Source organism: Filicampus tigris, chromosome 1 (assembly GCF_054856515.1).
Source record: "Filicampus tigris isolate MCC_2025a chromosome 1, RoL_Ftig_1.0, whole genome shotgun sequence".
Classification (NCBI taxonomy): Eukaryota; Metazoa; Chordata; class Actinopteri; order Syngnathiformes; family Syngnathidae; genus Filicampus; species Filicampus tigris.
This window is the reverse complement of record NC_141217.1, coordinates 27,372,712-27,392,694: the sequence shown is the minus strand read 5'-3', so window position 1 is coordinate 27,392,694 and position 19,983 is coordinate 27,372,712. Positions and strand designations below refer to the sequence as shown.

At 41.0% G+C, this 19,983-nt stretch overlaps 1 protein-coding gene across 5 annotated transcripts in view; it reads left to right on the top strand.

Moving 5' to 3' along the window:
* The window catches only part of zranb3 (zinc finger, RAN-binding domain containing 3), an 83,506-nt gene that overhangs the window by 60,389 nt on the left and 3,134 nt on the right, over positions 1-19,983 (top strand). For all 5 annotated transcript variants that reach the window (XM_086029501.1, XM_086029520.1, XM_086029510.1 and 2 more), the window contains exons 17-20: positions 280-422; positions 7,644-7,784; positions 17,631-17,771; positions 18,036-18,228. In XM_086029501.1, the coding sequence (XP_085885627.1) occupies positions 280-422; positions 7,644-7,784; positions 17,631-17,771; positions 18,036-18,228 (618 nt within the window). The remainder of the gene's footprint in view (positions 1-279; positions 423-7,643; positions 7,785-17,630; positions 17,772-18,035; positions 18,229-19,983) is intronic.

Sequence of the window (19,983 nt, the reverse complement as noted above, 5' to 3'; positions counted from 1 at the left end):
CCCGTAAAGTGTATTAGTATCCATTCATTTTTTTGTGGGCTACCTGTTATAGAAAGCCTGACCTGTTCTGAAGCATATGCATCACTGTGTCTTAGTTTGATTGGTTTTATTTGGCGGTTTGGAAAGTCATCTCCACGTGTTTGCCTTTTTGCTGATTGTGTTTGAATAGCAACCAAAAACACTCAGTGATGCCTCAGATAAACGATATATTTTTTCTAGCCACCTCTCACCCCAACCTCAATCTGAAAATGATGCAAGGTGTCAACGTCTACCCTGCAGGTGCTGCGCTTCGTTCGGGAATGGAGTGGCCTGGCAGCTATGAAGCAGAAGCTGCTCAGACGTAGCCATCTCCTCTATCACAGCCCCACGCTCGGCTTGCAGCAGCTGGCCAACGCCCAGCGACCTCACAACAGCACCAAGAGGTCAGACTCCATCTGAAAATATGATCTTGAAAGGGAGATTTCATCTTTGACTCTTACTTTGGCAACTTCAAATAAAATATTTTTCATGATAGCAAGGCTACAGTTTGGAGGGCTTTTTATTTTTTTTTATGAATCATTCGTCATTTAATGTAGAATGGTAGTCTATAAAACACAAATCTTTCATAGTTTTTCACAAATCTATATTATTGATCAGTCCACACGTGTGGGTGTTATTTTTACAAAATGGTTTGCTCTCTTTGATGATGCAATGTTAAAAAAATTCCTTCTCGAGTTCTACTGAATAGTGACGATTTTGGAGGCACGATTCCAGCCGATGCCAGCGATATGAATCAGCACCAAATCTTGATTAGCACCAAATTTTACACCATACTCACTTCCAGCATTCCTCTAAATGTTGCCATTTAGCTTCTCTCCATTGAACAGCAGAAAAGCATCATTGTTCCTTGACCCATGCCTTTGCATTTTTGTGGAATAAGGTCAAATCATGTTTGTGGAATTCTGCTCACAAAAATGTAGTAAGAGCAAATGCCACTTCTAACTGTTGCACCAAGTATGCTAACTACAGTGCATGTTGTGTGTGGTGGGAAGTCAAAGCTCTGTGAGCTCATCTTTTAGCATTAATAGCCTCCAGCTTTCATTCTATTATGTTCAATAATAGCCTGCTGCAACATTGTCGATGGTGGAAACAGTGAAACGCAAACACCACTAAGTCACAATCCAGTAGGCGACGTGAGATTTCACATGAAAACAATCTTATTTGTCAATACCTGCTGCCCCCCGGCATCGCGAAAGGCAGAAAATAAGTTTTGTATGTGGGTGTTTCAAAGGCAGCCAACTGAGGCAAGAGAGAGAACGGGATTACTGTTATGCATGCGTATTTATATTTTTATGCACAACAACACACAATCACAGGTGTTGTGGACACTACTTGTTATATAGAATTACTGCTGTATGTGTGTGAATGCATGAAAGGATTTCTCAAGTGGAGGTACATGTCTGGGTGCATGAACCTAATCAAGGTGTAAGTAGGAGGCAATTGGCCCGGCTTAATTTGATAGTGTTTGATGTATTCACTAATCAGAACCAATCAGCCTCCGGCTCAGGCGCAGCGGTGCGATCGCATCTCACCTTTGCACCGCTGAGACGCTCCACTTTCAACAACTATAAATGTAATGCATTTTGCCCAGGTTGCCAACATTGTTCATACTTTCATCACTTGCCACTCGTGGAGAGTCATCAGGATTTTAAGAGGAGTGAAGAGGATTTTAATTGAGTTTGCATTCAGTTGGAGTACACATCATACTGAAATTACTACAAATGTTGTCCCAGGATGGTTCATTTCACTGGATCATTTCCTGATTACTTTGTATACAAAAATATGGTGAAACCTCTCAGGTCAAACACAATGCATTTTGGGAAGCTGATTGACTTCAAATTATTTGGGTTTTGCTGACAGTTTTTCTCAGTGTAAAAGAAAAAAAAAGCTGCAGCCATCCCTGTCATTTTACTTGGCCCGCTTTGACTTCTGTTCTGGACTGGTCATAAAAACTGCAATTACCGAACGCAGGAGAAATTATGTAATATTATAGTTCCAAGGCTCAAAATATTAACTTTATGTAACTTTGTGCAGCAATTTATTTTTGTTTGCAGGTTAATACTAGGGAATTGAAGCAAATGTTTTATTGAACAAAAATATGACAATTTGAAAATGTTTCTCTTTTATTTTATTTTTTTATAGAATCCACCAAAGAAGCAAAGCTAAATTGATTTAAAGGGGGAAAAAAAAGCTCTTCTAAAATGTAATTTTGTGAACATTTATTGTGCAGAGTTCAAAAGTTAGTCAAAATTTAGGACTCTATTTTGAAAACAAACAACTAGCATTATTACTACATTATAAAGTTTCCATACTGTATTATTATTCTTTTAATTTTATAGGCCGGTCCTCCTGGCTGAAGTTAATTCATTTCTGGCTGTTTCCGTTTAGCGAGTATGTTTTTCTCTCCATAATCTAGACACTCATTAAAGGGGAGGTCAACTAAAAATGTTCTTTACAATAACGTTTTATGCAGACCTACTAGTCTAAACACCGATTAATGATTAATACTGCGTTTGTGGAATATGAATTAAGCAGCAAAGTCCAGAAAAATTTGGCTCTTGGCCATATGACGTTCACAAGCTGAGTCGTGATTGGTCGTAACCTGAACCCTTCGGCACCGTGATGTCATTTTCAGTTGACAGCAAGTGGGAAAATGACCTTCCCCTAAAATGGATAAAAACAGGTGGAGTTTGTTGCTTAATTCATATTCCACAAATCCAATATTGATTGGAATGCTGTGGTTAGACTAGTTGGACCGAATAAAACATATTGTTAAGAAAATGTTTGTGCAGACATCCTCTTCGATTTGCCAGCTACTTTGCTGTTCAAAGTTGAATGTTATCCGCTTTAATGCGGTTCCATCTTTGAAAAGTGTAATCGATTACCCAAGCACTTAATTTTGGTTTTTAACCTGCTGGCTGTGTCAATCTTAGGTTGGTTTATCATTTAGCATGGCTTCTCCGTCTTTTCTCGTGACGTGTTTTTTCGTGATACTCCGTCTTTTCTCGTAATGCTTATACTAGTAGTACTAGTACGTACGTAATACGTAATACTGGTCAGAAATGTATATTATTCTCCACCACACGGCCGCTGATTATTGTTTTAGGAGCGACGCCAGCCGAAGCTGAGGCTTTTAACCGTCTCGGTTGTTCTTCTTCTTCGTCTACTTTCTTCTGACGGTTGTCTCAGCGTTTGATTCTCAGTTTTGCTATTCATTGTGTATTAATGAGGCGCAAAATACAAATTTTGAACCTCAAACTGATTCAAAACCGCTTCTTTTGAGCCTTGATTATAGTTTTAAAAACAGACCAAATGAACAAATGCGCCTCTCTGGCTTTAGTTGGAGATATTTTGACTTTACAGTCACCAACAATTTGCAGGAGGATGGTTCCTTCTTGAATCTTGAGACCTCTTCGCCAGTGGTCATCGGGTGCCAAATACTTTCATTTCCCAAGAAGCAGCTTGAGCTTCATGACAGCTGACCTTGGGTGGCGTGAGGCCGTGGCAGGCCCACGCCATAGAACGGCATGGCCATCGATCAAAGGCATTTTCAGCGGGCTGCGACTGGTGAAGCAGCTCGTTATCTTGCTTTTACGCACCTGAGTACTGTCTGGTGCTTTGCAGGTCTGCAGCTATGCCCGAAAGAACTTAGCATCGGATGGCCAGCAGCAAAAACATACATCCCAATAAAACGGCTTTTGTCTGAGCGGCTGGAGCCCTCAAGTACCTGTTTCTTTGCGTTGCTTTCGAAGCAATGTACTCATCTTTAGTTTAGCTGCGGTCAAATGTAGTTTGCAGGCAGATGCATGTGAAAAGATTCAACATGCACTATATAGACCAAGGTCTTGGGACACACTTCTGTGCAGCAGTCAGTGCTCTCTTGACTGAATGACAAATAAAAAAATCCCCCCGCTCAAAAATGTTATAGAAGCTGTAATGACTACGAAATGGAGACCAATGCAATTGTCTTCTGCATGTATTCACATTTTGTCGGCTTAATCGGTATTATAATGCTACAGCAGTCACCTGATTGTGCCGTCTCTGCATCTAGCCATACGAAAAGATGCTACCCCCCGCCTCCTCTCCCACAAGTACAGCTGGGCTTATTTTGCATGTGCAGGCTTCATGCGGTGTGCGGCGGCTGTTTGAAGCAAAGGAAGATCATCTGTTTGATGACGATACCATCAGCCCTCAGTTTTTCGCAGAAACTTCTCCCCTTGGATGTATCTCCTTCCTCTATGTTCTGCCCCCTAACATCCATTTTGATTGATATCTTTCATATCTTTGGCATTCTTTCTTTTGCTGCTCTCATTTAGGCCCAGTCATAGACCAGGTGGAAACATTTACAGATCACAAAAACAGTCTTGTCCGTTATCAATCATTGTGTGTGTGGTTCTTTTTTTTTTAATATATGTTCTGTCATTCTGCATGCACTCCTCATTGGACTTAAATGTTTTAGCTCTTGCACGATTTATTTGCGAGGTGTCAGTCCAAGCAATAATGTTGATCAAACATGGCTGTCAAAACAAATGTTTGTAGAGTACAACATCAATTATTGATTCATGCCACTGCTTCATCCCAGGTGAAATAACTACACAACACCTTGGATAATCCGCTTTTTATTTTCTTATTTCTGTTGTCTGTGCACAACAGAGATTTTTGGGTGAGCAGTGGTCGCACTTTTATTTGAATCACGCACTAGTTTCTTCACTGAGTATTCTGTTTGAATAAACATTTTCCAAATAAATTCAGTGTCTAAAAAGCTATTTTACAGTATTTTTTGTTGTAGGTGGCAGTAATGTGCACCTGGGAGAGAGCTCGGAACAGGCTTTCTTGAACACCAGGTGCCAGTTACTGGAAGGTAACCGAAATATCAGTATAATGCAGTACAGCAGTGCAAACTATAGCCACAATAATATAATAACAATAAAAACGTTGAATTAATACCTCTATAACAATTTAGTCAGTCAAAGTCAGTTTGATGGCAGAATGATGGTTCATTCATATCCTGCAATTGACTGGCGATCAGTGGATGGGTGAATGGATGGCTGCAGGGCCGGCCTGAGCCAATCTGGCACCCTAGGCAAAATCCTTCTATGGCACCCGCCTCTGTCGGTGATTATACATACCTACAAAAAAAAAAAAGTCTATCATTTTACAAAAAAACAAAACAAAGCGGATAAATATTCTCTTATGCATGTGCAATATTCAATAGAATATATATATTTTTTATTTTTATATGCATATTTAAAGATTTTTATATGCATATTTAAAGATTTTAAACCAATCTGACTGCATGTAAACGTAGTCACTATGGTGCTGGGGACAAAATGGCGGAAGAGGCACGGGTGTCGTAAAGTCGAAAAGTCGTAGGCAGCATACGTCGTAATTCGAGCACTTACAGTATTAATCGTAATGCCTTGTTTCAACTAGTGGGCCTAGTAACTAATGGAATTAATATTCAGATGGATTTTTTTCAGCTCCTATACCCGGTTTGTTCATGAAATTGAAGAACAGAGAAGTTCATGTGATTTGTCCAAAAATAAATTCTTCTATTTTTTTTTTTTTTGGTTAAGAATCGGAATTGTGAATCGTTAGGAACCAGAATCTAATCAAAACATCGGAACCAGAATCGTCCAAATTCAAACGAAGCCCAACCCTACCTGCTACTGTTCTGGATAGCCAATAACTGAAAGTATTTGAATTTCTTTTATTTTATTTTTTTATTATTACTATTATTATCTGTGACTTGTAAGTGTGCCTTAATAGATAAACATGTGGGTCTAGATACTCAGACAACTTACAGATTTTGTTGTCAATTTATGTTACTGTAAGCGGTGGGCGTTTTCACTACCTCAAACAACTTGAAAATGATGTGCCATTGGTGTTGCACAGTATGGTTATTTCTTTGGACTAGTTCAGACAATTTACAGATTAATAATTGTTTTTTTGTGTGTGTTTTGTTCTTTGCACTACTTCTTCCTTTGTTTTGCACTACCCCAGGCTCAGACAACTTAAAATGTGTCATTGGTTTCAGGCATTGACTGTGCAGAGGGTTGTCGAAGTTAAATACTGAAGTTGTACTATTTTTTTGCACTACCTCTTAGAAAACTGTTGTATTAATGATAATTGAAGTTTTTGGCGATAAAAAAGTTTTACAGTGAAACAAAAACATTTTTAAAAAGCCTGTGCTTTAATACGTTCCGTATGGTATCGAGTATCGATACTGAACTGGGTATCGGTATCTAAATTGAAATTCTAGTATCGTGACAAGCCTAGTAGAAAGCAAAGCAATCCATCAATCTAATCAGTGGAACCAGTTAGACTCAACTTGGACTTTTATAATAATCAATGGAACCAACTTGGACTTTTATGATACGTGTACAATGCCATAAACAAATGGAGAATGCCCTGTGAGAACACAGTACTTGCCGTTTGCTGCCGTAATCTGTGACTATGCATTTCAACTTTTTTACTTATTAAAAAGTAAACACGTTTACAAGCAGTGTGGGATGCATTTTTGCTCTTTCATTTAGTACAAAATAGCTGACCACATAGAAATGAAAAAGGAATGTTTTAGCAATTTCAGTTGGACTTTAAATGAAAGAGCACATCAGTGGCTTCATTGTAACCATAGGTCGGTTTTGAAAATGTCAAATGATTGCTTCACCTGTTCCACTGCTGATTTTCAAGACTGATGACAGCAAGACTTTTCCTTTCACTATATCAAGCATGTTACAGTTTTTTTTGTCCCTTTTTCATTCACTTTGCCAGCTTTTCTCTGCTGTATATGCTTTCAACTCTGGCATGGCGAGGTCATTTTAATTCTTGTCCAGATTGACATGAAGCATTGGGTGCAGTTTTCAACTTGCACACCTTTGCACTAGGATAACAAATTTGGCTGTGGAAAGCAGCGGCTAGTGAGATGGAGTAGATTAGATGATTGACGGTCCCTGTAGGGAAATAAGCTTGCTGCACTGGCGAAATGGGCAGAATTCAGGTGGGGAGAGAGCAGAAATTGAGTAGACACAAATGGAGCAATGAAAATCACCATTTCGAGAAGGGATGTGTGTTGTAATCCACAGTAGTTTCTTCAATTACTGAAGTGAGCATTCGCTGTTGACCTGTCAGTGGACTGTAATGTGTCCAGGTCCACCTTCCCGCTGCATCTGGTACTCCAATCTACATATCAACTACATTACACGGTCTTCTGATTTTTATTGACTTTTTTTATTTTTTATGGGGCATATGAATGTTTGTGTTTTCCACGTACTCTTATTCCATAAAAGGCAATATTTATTAGAATGCCTTGTTTCAACTAGTGCACTTGCATAGAACATATTCTTGAAAAAAGATGTTTGGGGTGACCCTTTAAAAAGAAAAATATGAACTGCACATTAATTTTGTGCATTTGTCAGACGCAATCCTGGTGCAGCCAGTTTGTAGATCAAGTTCCACACTTGTTTGCGTGAGCAATCAAGTTTGCGCCCATTTTCCATATCCAAACTTTAAGTAAATTAGGCCCTAATTGATGTTCCTCCGTCCTCTAAGCTACACTGGTTATGTAATCATCACTCAGGCTCCTAATGGTCCCATTTCTGCAGGTACCTCAGTCGGGATGAGGTGGCCCAGGCCTCACTGAGCAAGGCCCAACAGGAGGGCGGCAGCGTGCGCCTGGTCGCCAAGGAGAACTTTTTCAGCAAGAAGAGGATAACCACGTCACTAAATTCACCCACCCCAGACAGGTATGACAAAAAAAGATTGATTTCCCTGCTCAGCATTTGCGCTGCTGTTAAATACCTACCTAGCGAGTTTTGTTTTGTGTTTTTAGTTGAACTTCAGGCATTATATCTCTTCGATATACTGTATACTAGAGCAAGTATCCAACAAGGGCAGGAGAAAACGTCAACCAAATCAATGAGTCGACCACAAAAAAAAGTTGACACGAACCTTTTGCACCAATGCTTTGCCGGTACCATGCAAGCCAGTATTTCTATTTCCATTCGGCAGATATCTCTATTCTACTATATCAGAACTACTCATGACACTTTCACTGTCTATTAGCACCTTTTACTGTTGGAAAGTTGATGCTGCAACCAATGATGTCGCGTCAGGGGTTGCCACAGCGATGTGTTTGGGACAGTTTTTATACCGGACGCCCTTCCTTATGCAACCCACCCATTTTTATCCGGGTTTGAGACCGATAGTGGCTGGGATTTGCCACCACCAGTTGTTACTTAAGTAGCAACTTTTTGCAATGATGTGTGAAGGTGTGTTGCTGACCGGACTGTCGGACTTTGTGGGAAGTGGCTGGGGGATGCAAAACCATTCGATTACTTGATTATTCAATGGAAGAGTCAATAGGATAATCGATTGTTAAAGGATTCAATAGTAAATAATTCAATATCAATATGTATCGTGATTGACAAGTGATCGATATCAATAGAAAATGCCTTCGATAAAATGCTCGATAGAAAAAAAAAAAAGAATACTAACCCGATCGCGGCATGGTGCGTGATGTAGGCAGCGCACATCCGCCTCCAAACACGAAGAAGTTAAACCAACAAAGAATCCAATGGAGCATGCGTGCGGGCCTGGCGGCCGTGCGCATTACTCGCATCGAGCGAGCGAGCGGCGGGACTTTGTTCAAATAAATGACCAGTCGACTCAGTACAACTCTTACAATAAAATAATATTATCCATGATATCCCGATGAACCGCCCCCGGATGGAGACGTGGTGTACAAGTAAAGGAGTTCCCTGTCTTTGACATGCTAGCGCCAATTAGCCATAGTTTAATGATAATAGTTAAAATCAAGCAAGTAAAATATGAATGGACTATGGCAATAATGAGTCCGCAAAAAAGATAAAGTAGTCCTAAGACAGTTGGTCAAGGATAATGTATGCACTGCAAGTTCACTTGCACTGTATGAACATTGAATGCAAATAAATATTTACAATGCACTGGTGGAGGTGAAACTGCACATTATGCTGCATGACGATGTACACAAAAACAGTTACTGTTATTTAAAAATAAAAAAGGTTTAAAACAAAATCAATAATTATCAATATTGACTGATATGAAATACTTAGATTGTGACAGTTTTTCAGACATATCACCCAGCCCTACTAAGCAAATTATGTTTAAAACATTCATTTCCTCTTGCTATTCACCAGTTTATTTCACTCTTTCTTAGTTACGTTGACCTCTTATTCAAGGTTAAGTATTATGTTAAAATAGAATAACTTAAATGTATTTTTCTTTTCTTAGTTAAAAAAAAGAAAAAAAATCCATCTACTGTACATCGATATCGACCAATATGAACCACTTATATCGTGATGTACTTTTCAGACATATCACCCAGCCCTAGTGACAGCCCTGTCTCCAACTGATTGTGAACGCATGCATTATACAAAATTGATACAAAACTGATGAATGTATGATTTTTTTTGTGTGTGTTCTTGGGCGGCGGGCTTAACCCATGTGCCAGCAGGCACAATTTTCACCCAATTTTGAATCTTGCATGGAATATTGTTCAATGTTAAAGCAAGAGCCTGTAAATATGAGTGTTCATCATCTTCCCATTAAGGTGATATGTTTGATCGTGCCCCTTCCTCTTAGCAAATCAATTCATTTCCCATCCCTTTGCTGTCTCCATGGAGACCTGCATCCGCCTTCTGTGCAAGGCACAAAGGCCCGCTTGTGTGTGTTCGTTCAGTAAATTTAGACCATAATGCAATGTATTGGCAGCGACTCAACACCCGACCCAGAAGCGAGCGACGGCGGGTGCACGAGCAAACACACAAACTACACGCACTCATCAATGTTTGTGCAAGATGTTTCTCTGTGAAGTTGCCGCTCAGTATTTGTGCTTAGTTTTTCTGCTGGAGGAAGCACAACGCCAGACAGTTCTGCTTTGTGTGATTATGGCTGCAAGGCGTGATCGTGTAAAGAGGCCACGGGTTTGTGGCGGTTGCAGCAGGAGACATTGACATTGCTGCCTTGACTTATTAGTCTAATTTGTTCCATGACCACGCTCGTAACTGAAATCACTCGTCTCTCCGATCAACTTAACCCATTGAACCATTGAAATGAATAAAAATGCCATTAACTGTTTCAGCCCCCCCCCCCCCAAATAAACAGTTTTTGTTACATATTTTCAATAAAGAAAAAATAGCACTCAATTGTAAAATATACAGTAAATATAAAAGAGGATGGAAAGAAATAAATTAGGGATGTTCCCATCAGGTTTTATGACACCGATACCGATCATGCAGATCGGCCGATACCGATTCCGCTCACATGGAAAATCTGTATATTTTTCCATTTATTTATGGTGACTGCTATTATGCAATATTATCTGAAAAAAAGTGACCTACAATGCGTCTCCCTGTGGCATAATGCAACTTATACTGCGCTGTGTCCGCCTTGACTTTATTCAATGCAGTGAGCATCGTAAATTCACCACAGTCTCCCAATTGCTTGCTCTTCAAATGTCGGATTAAGTCGGTTGTGTTGAAACTTTTGGCCATGCTCCCCGCGCGAGGTACTTTTTCATGGCATATACAGTATTACAAGACGCAAACTCCACACACACAGCGGACAATGCTATGTTCACACCAACTGCGGTGGTCGGAATATTCGATCAAAGCCTTTTATTGCCGATCAAAACATCCGATCACCCGCAGCTCTTGCTTCGCAGCCTACAGTCGTGTTGCGTCCCTCCCCTCTGCTCGCAGTGGAGGCGCGGCAGCGCTAGGGAGCCTTTCTGGCGGTGCGTTTCAATTGGAGTCAATGTAGCTCGCACAGGCGGGCGGCGCGGGTGATGCTTTTGGACGGAGGGACGTCGTCGCGTATTAAAAAAAATCAACTTTTTTGCCATTTCGTCTCGCGGCAGCCAATCAGCATCGGGCATACTACGTCACACACAGCCAAACAGCGTCCTGTTCACTTTTTTTTTTTTTTTTACAGTTTTTAAAGTGGCTCTGTTTGACTGTGTGTGAGACGTAGTCACGTAGTATGTCCGATGCCGATTGGCTGCCGCGAGGCGCAATTGCAAAAAAGTTGACTTGTTTTATATGGGACGAATGGACACATTTTCGGTGCTTCACTCCGTCCCACAGCTGCAAACGCATCATTCGAACCGCACCGCACCGCCCCGCACGCAACTGCGCCTGCCCGCGCACGCCGCCAAAAAAGCTCCCTAACGCAGCCGCGCCTCCGCTGCGAGCAGAGGGGGATGGACGCAACACAGCTGAAGGGTGATCGGCAATGAAAGGCTTTCAGCGAATATTCCGATCACGTAATTTTTCACTAAAATCGGCATCCCTAAAATAAATTGGTTTCGTCACGTTTAATTAAGCAGAAAATCACACCCACACACAGAGAGTACTACACTTGTGTATTGTGCATTTACACGGTGTGGTCTCCCCGGAGCAGGGGTCACCAACTGCGGTCCTCGAGGGCTCCTATGTTTCCCTCCTCCAACACACCTGATCCAAATGATCAAGATGGTCATCAGGCTTCTGCAAAGCACGCTAATGAGCTGATCATTTGAGTCGGATGTGTTGGAGGAGGGAAACATCTAAAACCTGCATGTTTTAGGGGCCCTCCAGGACCGCAGTTGGTGAGCCCTGCCCTAGAGAGTGCCTTGTAGCTCTTCACTAGCTCTCTCTTGCCACTGCTTGGCAAGCTACGGCAGTGGAGACTGTGGAGGTACACACTTTTCAGCATTTCTCTAATAAGACAATCATTTGTGTGTTTCACTTTCTTTGAGCCATGCTGGGGGATAATTAACAGCAAAACCAAACAAATATTCCTGAATTATACAACGCATGGAGAAAATGACATTTACGCTATGTGAGCGTTGACACGCTAAACTCAGTACAAACTCCAAACCTGTTGGTGCAGCTCCATCTGTTGGATTTGGTTGGTCACCCGATGCAAGCGGACTATAACACTGAAAAGTGAACTTGAATTAGTCCCACACCCCCACAAAGTTTCATGGGAGTTTGCTTTTGTGTAATCATGTTAACAAACAGCAATCAACACAATATCACATTACCTTATCTTTGTAGAGGTCATCAAGAAAACCATAAAAGCATGAAGATAAAGTGACAGAAAGCCGGATGTCTTCATTCTGGATAGCTGGATTTGTTTGTTGTTCGCCAAAGGCATGTTGCATTATTTCTAGATCTTGAGGCAAGTGTGCTCACTTCAATGAATTCCACTAAGGTAGAAGCTTCTTGTAATGATATGTATTTCAAAATCATTAGCATTTAAAGGCTTCCCCTCTTCCCACAAGCCCCCTCCCCGGCCCCTACCCCCAATAAACACTCGTGACCATTCTCATTTTAAGCACACCATTAGCAGGTTATTTCTGTCTCGCTTTCATCCGTAGACATTTTTGGCACCATACGGTTCGCTTGGTACCAGTTCTTGGTATGCTCTCAACATTCCTTTTTTTTTTTTTTTTTTTAGGGTTTTCTCAATATCAGTGAGGACATATCTGTGTGTTCTTTGTTGCTGCCTTGGTCTGTATGAAATTCAAAACACAAAACCATGGGGAAACAATGGAGTCCATCTGTCCTTCTCTAATGTGGCTCATGCACCCTGCTGGGATGACGTGGCAAATGCCCAAACTAGTTATCCCAAAAAATGTCATTAATTCACTAAAAAATAGACTCATGCGTGTATATGCTTGGAATTTGTATCGATTGTCATAAAATAGATTGTGTGCTTGGCACAAATTTAGAGTAATAAAATAAGGTATCAGAGAATCTAAATTGTCACTGCCTTGTGAAAAACACGTATGTCATTTTTTTTTCACGTCAATGGGACGTCCGTAATACAGAAACACCATTAACGTAAACATTTTAAAAATGAAAAAATGAACATACGTGTTTTTCACCACACAGCGACGAAATGTAGTAGAAATAGTGGGTTGTTATTAGGGGTGGGAATCTATGGGTACCTCACGATTCGATCCGATTCTGATTCAGAGGCCCACGATTCGATCCGATTCCTACGATTCGATTCGATTCCAATGCATCACTACAATGGCTTACATTTTATAGTTAATCTAAAACAATGGTACCTTTTTTTAAAAAAAACAATTGCATAACTCAAGAAGAGTAAGGATTTATAGTTCACTCTTTGACTTTTATTAAAGTAGCAAGGCAACCTTGTTTACGTGTGTCAACAAATTTCGAAAAGTGCAAATGGCAGCATTTGTTGTAACAAATGTCTGTAACTTCTCCTAGAACAAAAAAATTACCAAAACATATTTAAACTTAATCTGATTTAGCGTAACCGGTATTTTAATACTTTAAGTGCAATATGAATCGTCTGATTGACATTTCTGTGTAACTTAGCAATGAACGCTGCTTTTATTTAACCTAATGTAGCACCCGGTGTAGTATATTTTCTTTTAAATGATATTGCAATTTGCCCTGCGATTGGCTGGCAACCAGTTTCAGGGTGTACCCCGCCTTCTGCCCGAAGGAATATTATTTCAATTGGTGACTTTTATTTCACATGTACGGTAGTTTATGTTGGACGTGATATTGTGCATTACAGCAGAGGGCAGTGTTGAACATTGTGTGAAAAATGACTGTTGGCGAAGTAAACCAGAGAGCAAGAATGTCCCTGGGCGGTCAAAAACAAAAGAGGGCGAGACTGAAGAGAGAAAAAGGCGTGCGGTGCTGTAGCGATATGGCTGGTAGAAGTAATGTACTGCGTATTTCCTGTGTTAAGAGCAATAAAAGTTCAAGCTCGTTCCACAGCTTACTGTGAGTGGTGTAATAAACACTAACATTAAGCCCTGAGAAATTGCCATCAAACAGAACAGCTTTATTATTCGAAATATAAAGCAGCATATTTTGTAACAATAAATAACAGACTTTAGCTGTTGATCTTGCAGAAGGTGTGCATATTCTAGGTTTTTGTGTGAGGAAAGAAGTAATCTACATGCTCTGCGGGAATTTTATATACAGCGTCACTGTGCAACAGGGCTGCGAAAGCCCCTTCCTTCCACAACTGATTCGGGCGCAAATCTGATGCAATTTACTCCGTAATCAATTTGGTCATTTTTCTTACTCTTTCGGAGTTTGGTGGGAGAGTTGCGAGAGCACAGAGTAAATCGGCCGACGGGTCGCAGCACTCAACTCTGGGTGGTAACGTGTCATCTTTGTTGGGTTCCCGAAATGTTTTTTTTTTATGAACTTCACACTTAATAAAGAAACTAAAGGTCTCCAAACCGATGATTTTAACGAGGATTGAGCCGCTCGTGTGAGGTTTTGTTTGTCCCGCCATCTTGTCAGGTAAGCCTGGGCACAGATGTTTGACGTACAAACGCACGAAATCGCTTGCACATCTTTTTTGTTTTTTAATGTTATGCTTTAAACATCGATTATTAATAACTCTGAATCCATGCAGGATCCTTTAAATAAAACGAACGATGCACCGAAAAAACGATTACCGTCCCACCCCTAGTTGTTATTATTATTAACAGGTGATATAGGGGGAGTCCGCCTGCCTGTACGTGAAAAGACTGAGACTAATTTGCAGGAAATTTAGTACGGGTTGATTACTTTCCTTCACAGACAAAAGAGAAACATTGTATGAAATTACTTCTCAGATTAAACAATGCCCAGCAACTAACAATTTTCATTTCCATTGATCTGTTACAGGTTTTGGGATTTTTTAAAAAAAATATTAAGAGATTGTTTATCTGTTCTAGACCCCACACATGAAAAAAATAGGCCTTTAACACTTTTGATTATACTGTGTGGTTTGCTCCAATAATATTGACACAGCACACCACACATAAAAATTCTGTTCCGCCACAGATCTAGAATCCAGCCCTCCAAGGCAGTAATCTCAAAGAAGAAGAAAAAAAACATAGTTACAACCGGGAAACACAAGCTGCAACATGAAAGAGGACACACGAGAGGAGGGAATGATGGGGTTTTGAGACAGTTATTTATAGAAAAATCCCCAAGTAAAAAAAGAAAAGACCATTGTAAAAATCCTGGAAACTGCGTGAAAGCGGATTTTATAGTCTACTGTACGAGCTACAGTTGTTCTCAAATTAGGCTAATGGCTGATGTTGTCTTCCTTTGTGTTCAAGGTACTTGATGTTTATTTTTATTTAGGTTGCAATCCAATCCAATCTACTTTATTTATATAGCCCATTTGAAAAACTATACAGTCACAAAGTGCTGCACAGAGTATTTGGTTATGAAACCACAACCACTGAATAAATGATTAAAAAAAAAAAGGAGGAACACACATCTCACGCAGTGTTAAAAGCCAGAGAATAAAAGTGGTTCTTAAGACAAGACTTAAAACACTCGACTGTGGAGGCTGTTCGAATGTGGAGGTGCAGAGTGTTCCAGAGTCTGGGGCCGACCATTGAAAAGGCCCTGTCCCCCCCGGGTTTTAAGGTTCTTCATAGTCTCCACAAGAAGGTGCTGGCCCCCGGACCTCAGTGTGCGCGCTGGAGTGTAAACTCGAATTAAGTCAGTGATATATACGTAGGTTATATGTTGCTTATTGATTGGCTTCATTCCATTTCATGTCAGAATTCAGAGTCATGACATGGGAGACAATGGCTTTTCTCACACACATGAAGATTTTGGGTGTTTATATTGAATGTCTAATATTTAAAGGGGCCATATCATGCTGAATCAACTCTTTGAGCTTTTAGTCATGTTGGCAAAACGTTCGACAGACTTTTGCCAACAGTTGTAGTGGGGTTTTTTTCTTGTCGCAGGGAAATTTGTTCAAAATTCCGTTGCGACAAGAAAAGTACAGGTGAACGTCTGGACGCGGCAGAGTGAAGACGAAGAGCCGTTGACTCACAGGGGCAGCCAAATGAATGACAATGAGCTGAGTGGTGTGTGGTGTGGGGCTGTTTGGGACTAATGGAAAAGCGGCACTAGTCTGCCTAGTGATAACATCTGTTCATTACTGTTTCGTGGGTGGCGTGCGCAGCAACTAGCTTTAGGACAGCGTCATGAAAGGGGTGCGGCAGCCACTTAGGGAGAGGCGGGGTTTTCGTTGAAGCAGGCGTCTTATTTCCGGGTTAGAAAATTAGACACAAAAATAACTTAGATTTCATAAGATCACCATTGTGCCAAATGTAATATGTAATCATATATATGCCTATAGTTAATTGTGAAAAGCTTAAAAGAGCTCGATATGGCCCCTTTAAGATTGACAAATTCCAGATCCCACTATAGGAACAAATTCACTAAAAACTCATCAGACCACAGGATAATCTAATAAAGAAAATATTAGATTAGATTATCACAAGATAATCTAGCATTTGTCATCCTTGGGTCATCAGTAAGCGCAAAATCAGGATTATCTTTACATGTGTACACTGGTTCAAGACAGTTTTACCTTGGGTGGCAGGAAGTTCATTTGGGAGGGTGGAGGTTAGAATGCCCCCGCGCGCACACAAATGCACACGCGTGCACACCCACATTTGCAATTCAGGTTTCATTTTCTGCATTCCTGGCAAGTTTTATGCAGTAACATAGCTCAATATTGAGCACTAATCCAATCTGTGTAGGCTATACAATAACTATTCTCAAATAGGGCTGCCACAAACAATTATTTTGCGAGTCGACTAGTCACCGATAGGAGTTGCAATTAGTCGACTAATCGGATAATGTGTAAATCACATCATATCGGTCCAGCAAGCAGCTGCTCTTATATAACCATCATTAGCTTATAGCCTCAGTTCTTTAAGGTATGTACAAAGTAAAAATAAAGACAAGATTACAGCCACAACATTTGTAGATGTTACATTTTAGTGTATTTTAAAATTGAACCAAAAACTACTGTATGCATTATGCACACTTACACGATGAATACTTTGAGAGTTATCCTCTCATGTGTTTTCTTCCATTTTGCATCTTGTCATTTCTGGTTGTCGCTGTGTTTCTTTGTCTTTGTTAGATCACGCTAGAATTCCGTCTTGGAGGGCTAGATTCTAGATCGGTGGTAGAACACAATCTTTGTGTGCGCCATGTTGTATTGCTATTATTGAGACACACCACACTCCGTATAATCAAAGCTGTTAATGTCTGATTTTGTTATGTTAATATGTGTGATCTGTAACAGTTAAACAAACTCTTAAGGTTTCAAAATGCCTTGCGTGTACCAGGCCGGGTCTACATAAGACCCAATAAATAATATTCATAACATACCAGTGGTGTCTCCAATCTTCAACACTGCAGCTGTAATCTCAGTAGTCTTCAGTCTTTCTAATTTATCATTTATTTGGATATCTACTGTAATAATAAGGATGACTATCTCTTTTATCCTCCAAAGATGTCAATAGCCTTGTGACACATTTCATCTGATGACTTAATAATGTGTCAATCTTAGCAAAGCCCTGTGACATCATTCTTCGTCAATATCAATAGATTATTTTAAACAAGACTATTAACTGGAAGTCATTTTTCACATAAACATCAAGCGATTGCTTGTTATGTAGCACAACACATCAACATCTTGCAGATGTTTGCGGTTGTTTCTGGTCAGGCGCTCATATGTGCCCCATATGCATTTTTTTGCAGCTCAGGGACAGACATGGTCGAGCCACCATCACCAGGTTTCCTGCAGGCGGTGGACCGCCAGGGTGTCCCTCTGTGTCTGTCCTGCCAGAACCCCTGCTTGACCACCGGTGGGGCCTGGGACACCCGATTTTGCAGCTACAAGTAAGTTAAGAAAGGCAGTGAGAGAGACAGCTCAAATGACTACGTCAAATTTAATTTGTGTTATAGACTGCGGGGGGGGGGGGGGGGGGGGGGGGGGGTTCGAGATGTTCCTCCATTTTCACTTTCTGTAGACGGAGCCGGGCATCGCCGTGATTTTGTCTCTAGAATGTTGTTTCATTGACTTGCAGCTGGTGTTTATGGTAAATATTCTATCAGTCCACATGTCACGCAGTGCAGACAAGTCAATGTTCTCCGCCCCCGTAGGTGCCAGGAGGAGTTCCAGTTGCGCTCCAGTCAGACGTACATGCGCTCGCGGGTGCTGGAGGCGGAGCGTGGCATCTGCCAGCACTGCGGCCTCCACGCCCACGACGTGTTTGTTAAGGTCCGCGATGCACCGCCGTCCCAGCGCAAGGAGATGCTTGAGAGCACTTGGCTCGCCCAGCTGTCCCTCAAACAGGTTGGACCCCAGCACAAAACTATAAATACCTGATGCGCGCACGCACACGCACACACACACACACACACACACACACACACACACACATACACACAGATTGATCTTCACTAGCTCGGGCCAGCTCCCAGTAAATGGATTGCAGGCCCCATTGATTTTCCTTCCTGTGCCAGGCCCTGACCAGTAAGCCTGTTTGATTTGGTTGGCTGTTATCCTGCAGTCCTTGCAACCTCCTCATTGCCTGCTTCTTTTGACACACACACACATACAAACGCACACACACGTATATTCATCCCCCGACCCTCTTCTCAGTGCCGCCGGCAACAGCATCAGTGCCGATCGATGCGGCGAGCTTTAGAGGAAACAAACTCGGCCACATGATAAGATGGCGTGGTGGTGGAAAAGCCTTAAGATTAGTGCCTCATTCTTTGGTTCATACTGGGGGTTCTTTTGTGGATGTGTGTGTGTTTCCTGCTGCACGTCTCTATGCTTCGCCATGTGAGTGTTTCAGTCTATTTTAGTTTGTGGGAGACCACGCAAGTGTGTGTGTGATGTGAACTCTGCCCCTGTGTTCTGTCCTGCTCTTTATATCTTTTGGGATCAATTCCACCTCACTGCCTTAATGTCGACAAAGTAGCACTCAAATTGAGCAAATTGATTTTCGGTTCTCAACTCCTTGTCAGGCTTCTCTTCAATCATCTTTAGTTCTTAATTGATTTGTGCTCTTTGTCTCTCCAAATGTGATCAATATTGTTGGTCTTTTGTGTTTTCACATTGCTTCAAAGAGATTCTGGTTCTGGAATCCTTCCATCTTGGGAGCCAATTGTGCTGGAATTCGCACCAGTGAAGCAAAATTCATTACTCTCTGCCCTCTAGTGGTTCTTCCTAGAAGTTGTTCCAGTTTTTGTATTCTTATTACACTTGCCAAGCAGAAAGTGTGTGTTAGTTCATTATCAGGTTTAAAATCATTTGTAGAGGGGCCCAGAGAAGAAGGCACAGAATATTGTTATAAAGGGCCTATAAATATTTCTTTCATCCATTTTTCACTTATTTGGCACCCACACATGCCTGAAGTGGGAAAGCTCTACCTGATCTTTAGGCAAGCTGCGCCTGCTTACAGTTTATCGGTCATCATTTTAATAAGCTATATACAAGGAGCCTTTAAAGATCTTTGCAAGTGTGCTGGTGTCTCTACGGTCATGAAGTCCGATCACCTCCACTGTATAATTTTCTTAAGTTCAAGTCAATGCCAAGATAATGCGCGATAGCCTCTTGATTGTTGCACAGCAGAACACTTCCCCTTGTTCTTTTTTCAAGCTATTGCCTGGCTCTTCAAATCAGACAAAATGAGGATGTGTATTTAAATTAAATTCAAAACAATGAACGGAAACAGCTATGTTTTCATATTATTTTGGGGATTATCCATACGATCGAAGGCGTTTCGCCTTTCACCCAACAAAGCTTCTTGGTGCTGGGCTGCGCTTCAAACTTGGAGCATCAATACCGTAGCTGGATTTTCAAGACCAACTCAAGCTGGTCAGTCTTGCACGAACTGATGAAGCTTTCTCGGATCGAAGTCAAAATGTTTTCTAAGACAACCAGAGCATTCCAGTTGTGATCAATTCCCTGCCCTGAGAAAGAAATGGCCTGGATGAAAGAGAATATGCACAAGCAACTCGCTTATGTTAGGTTTGGATGATTTAATTTTATATTTCCATTATTTGTTAAATGTCTTCATTCAAAGTCTGTCATTTGAAA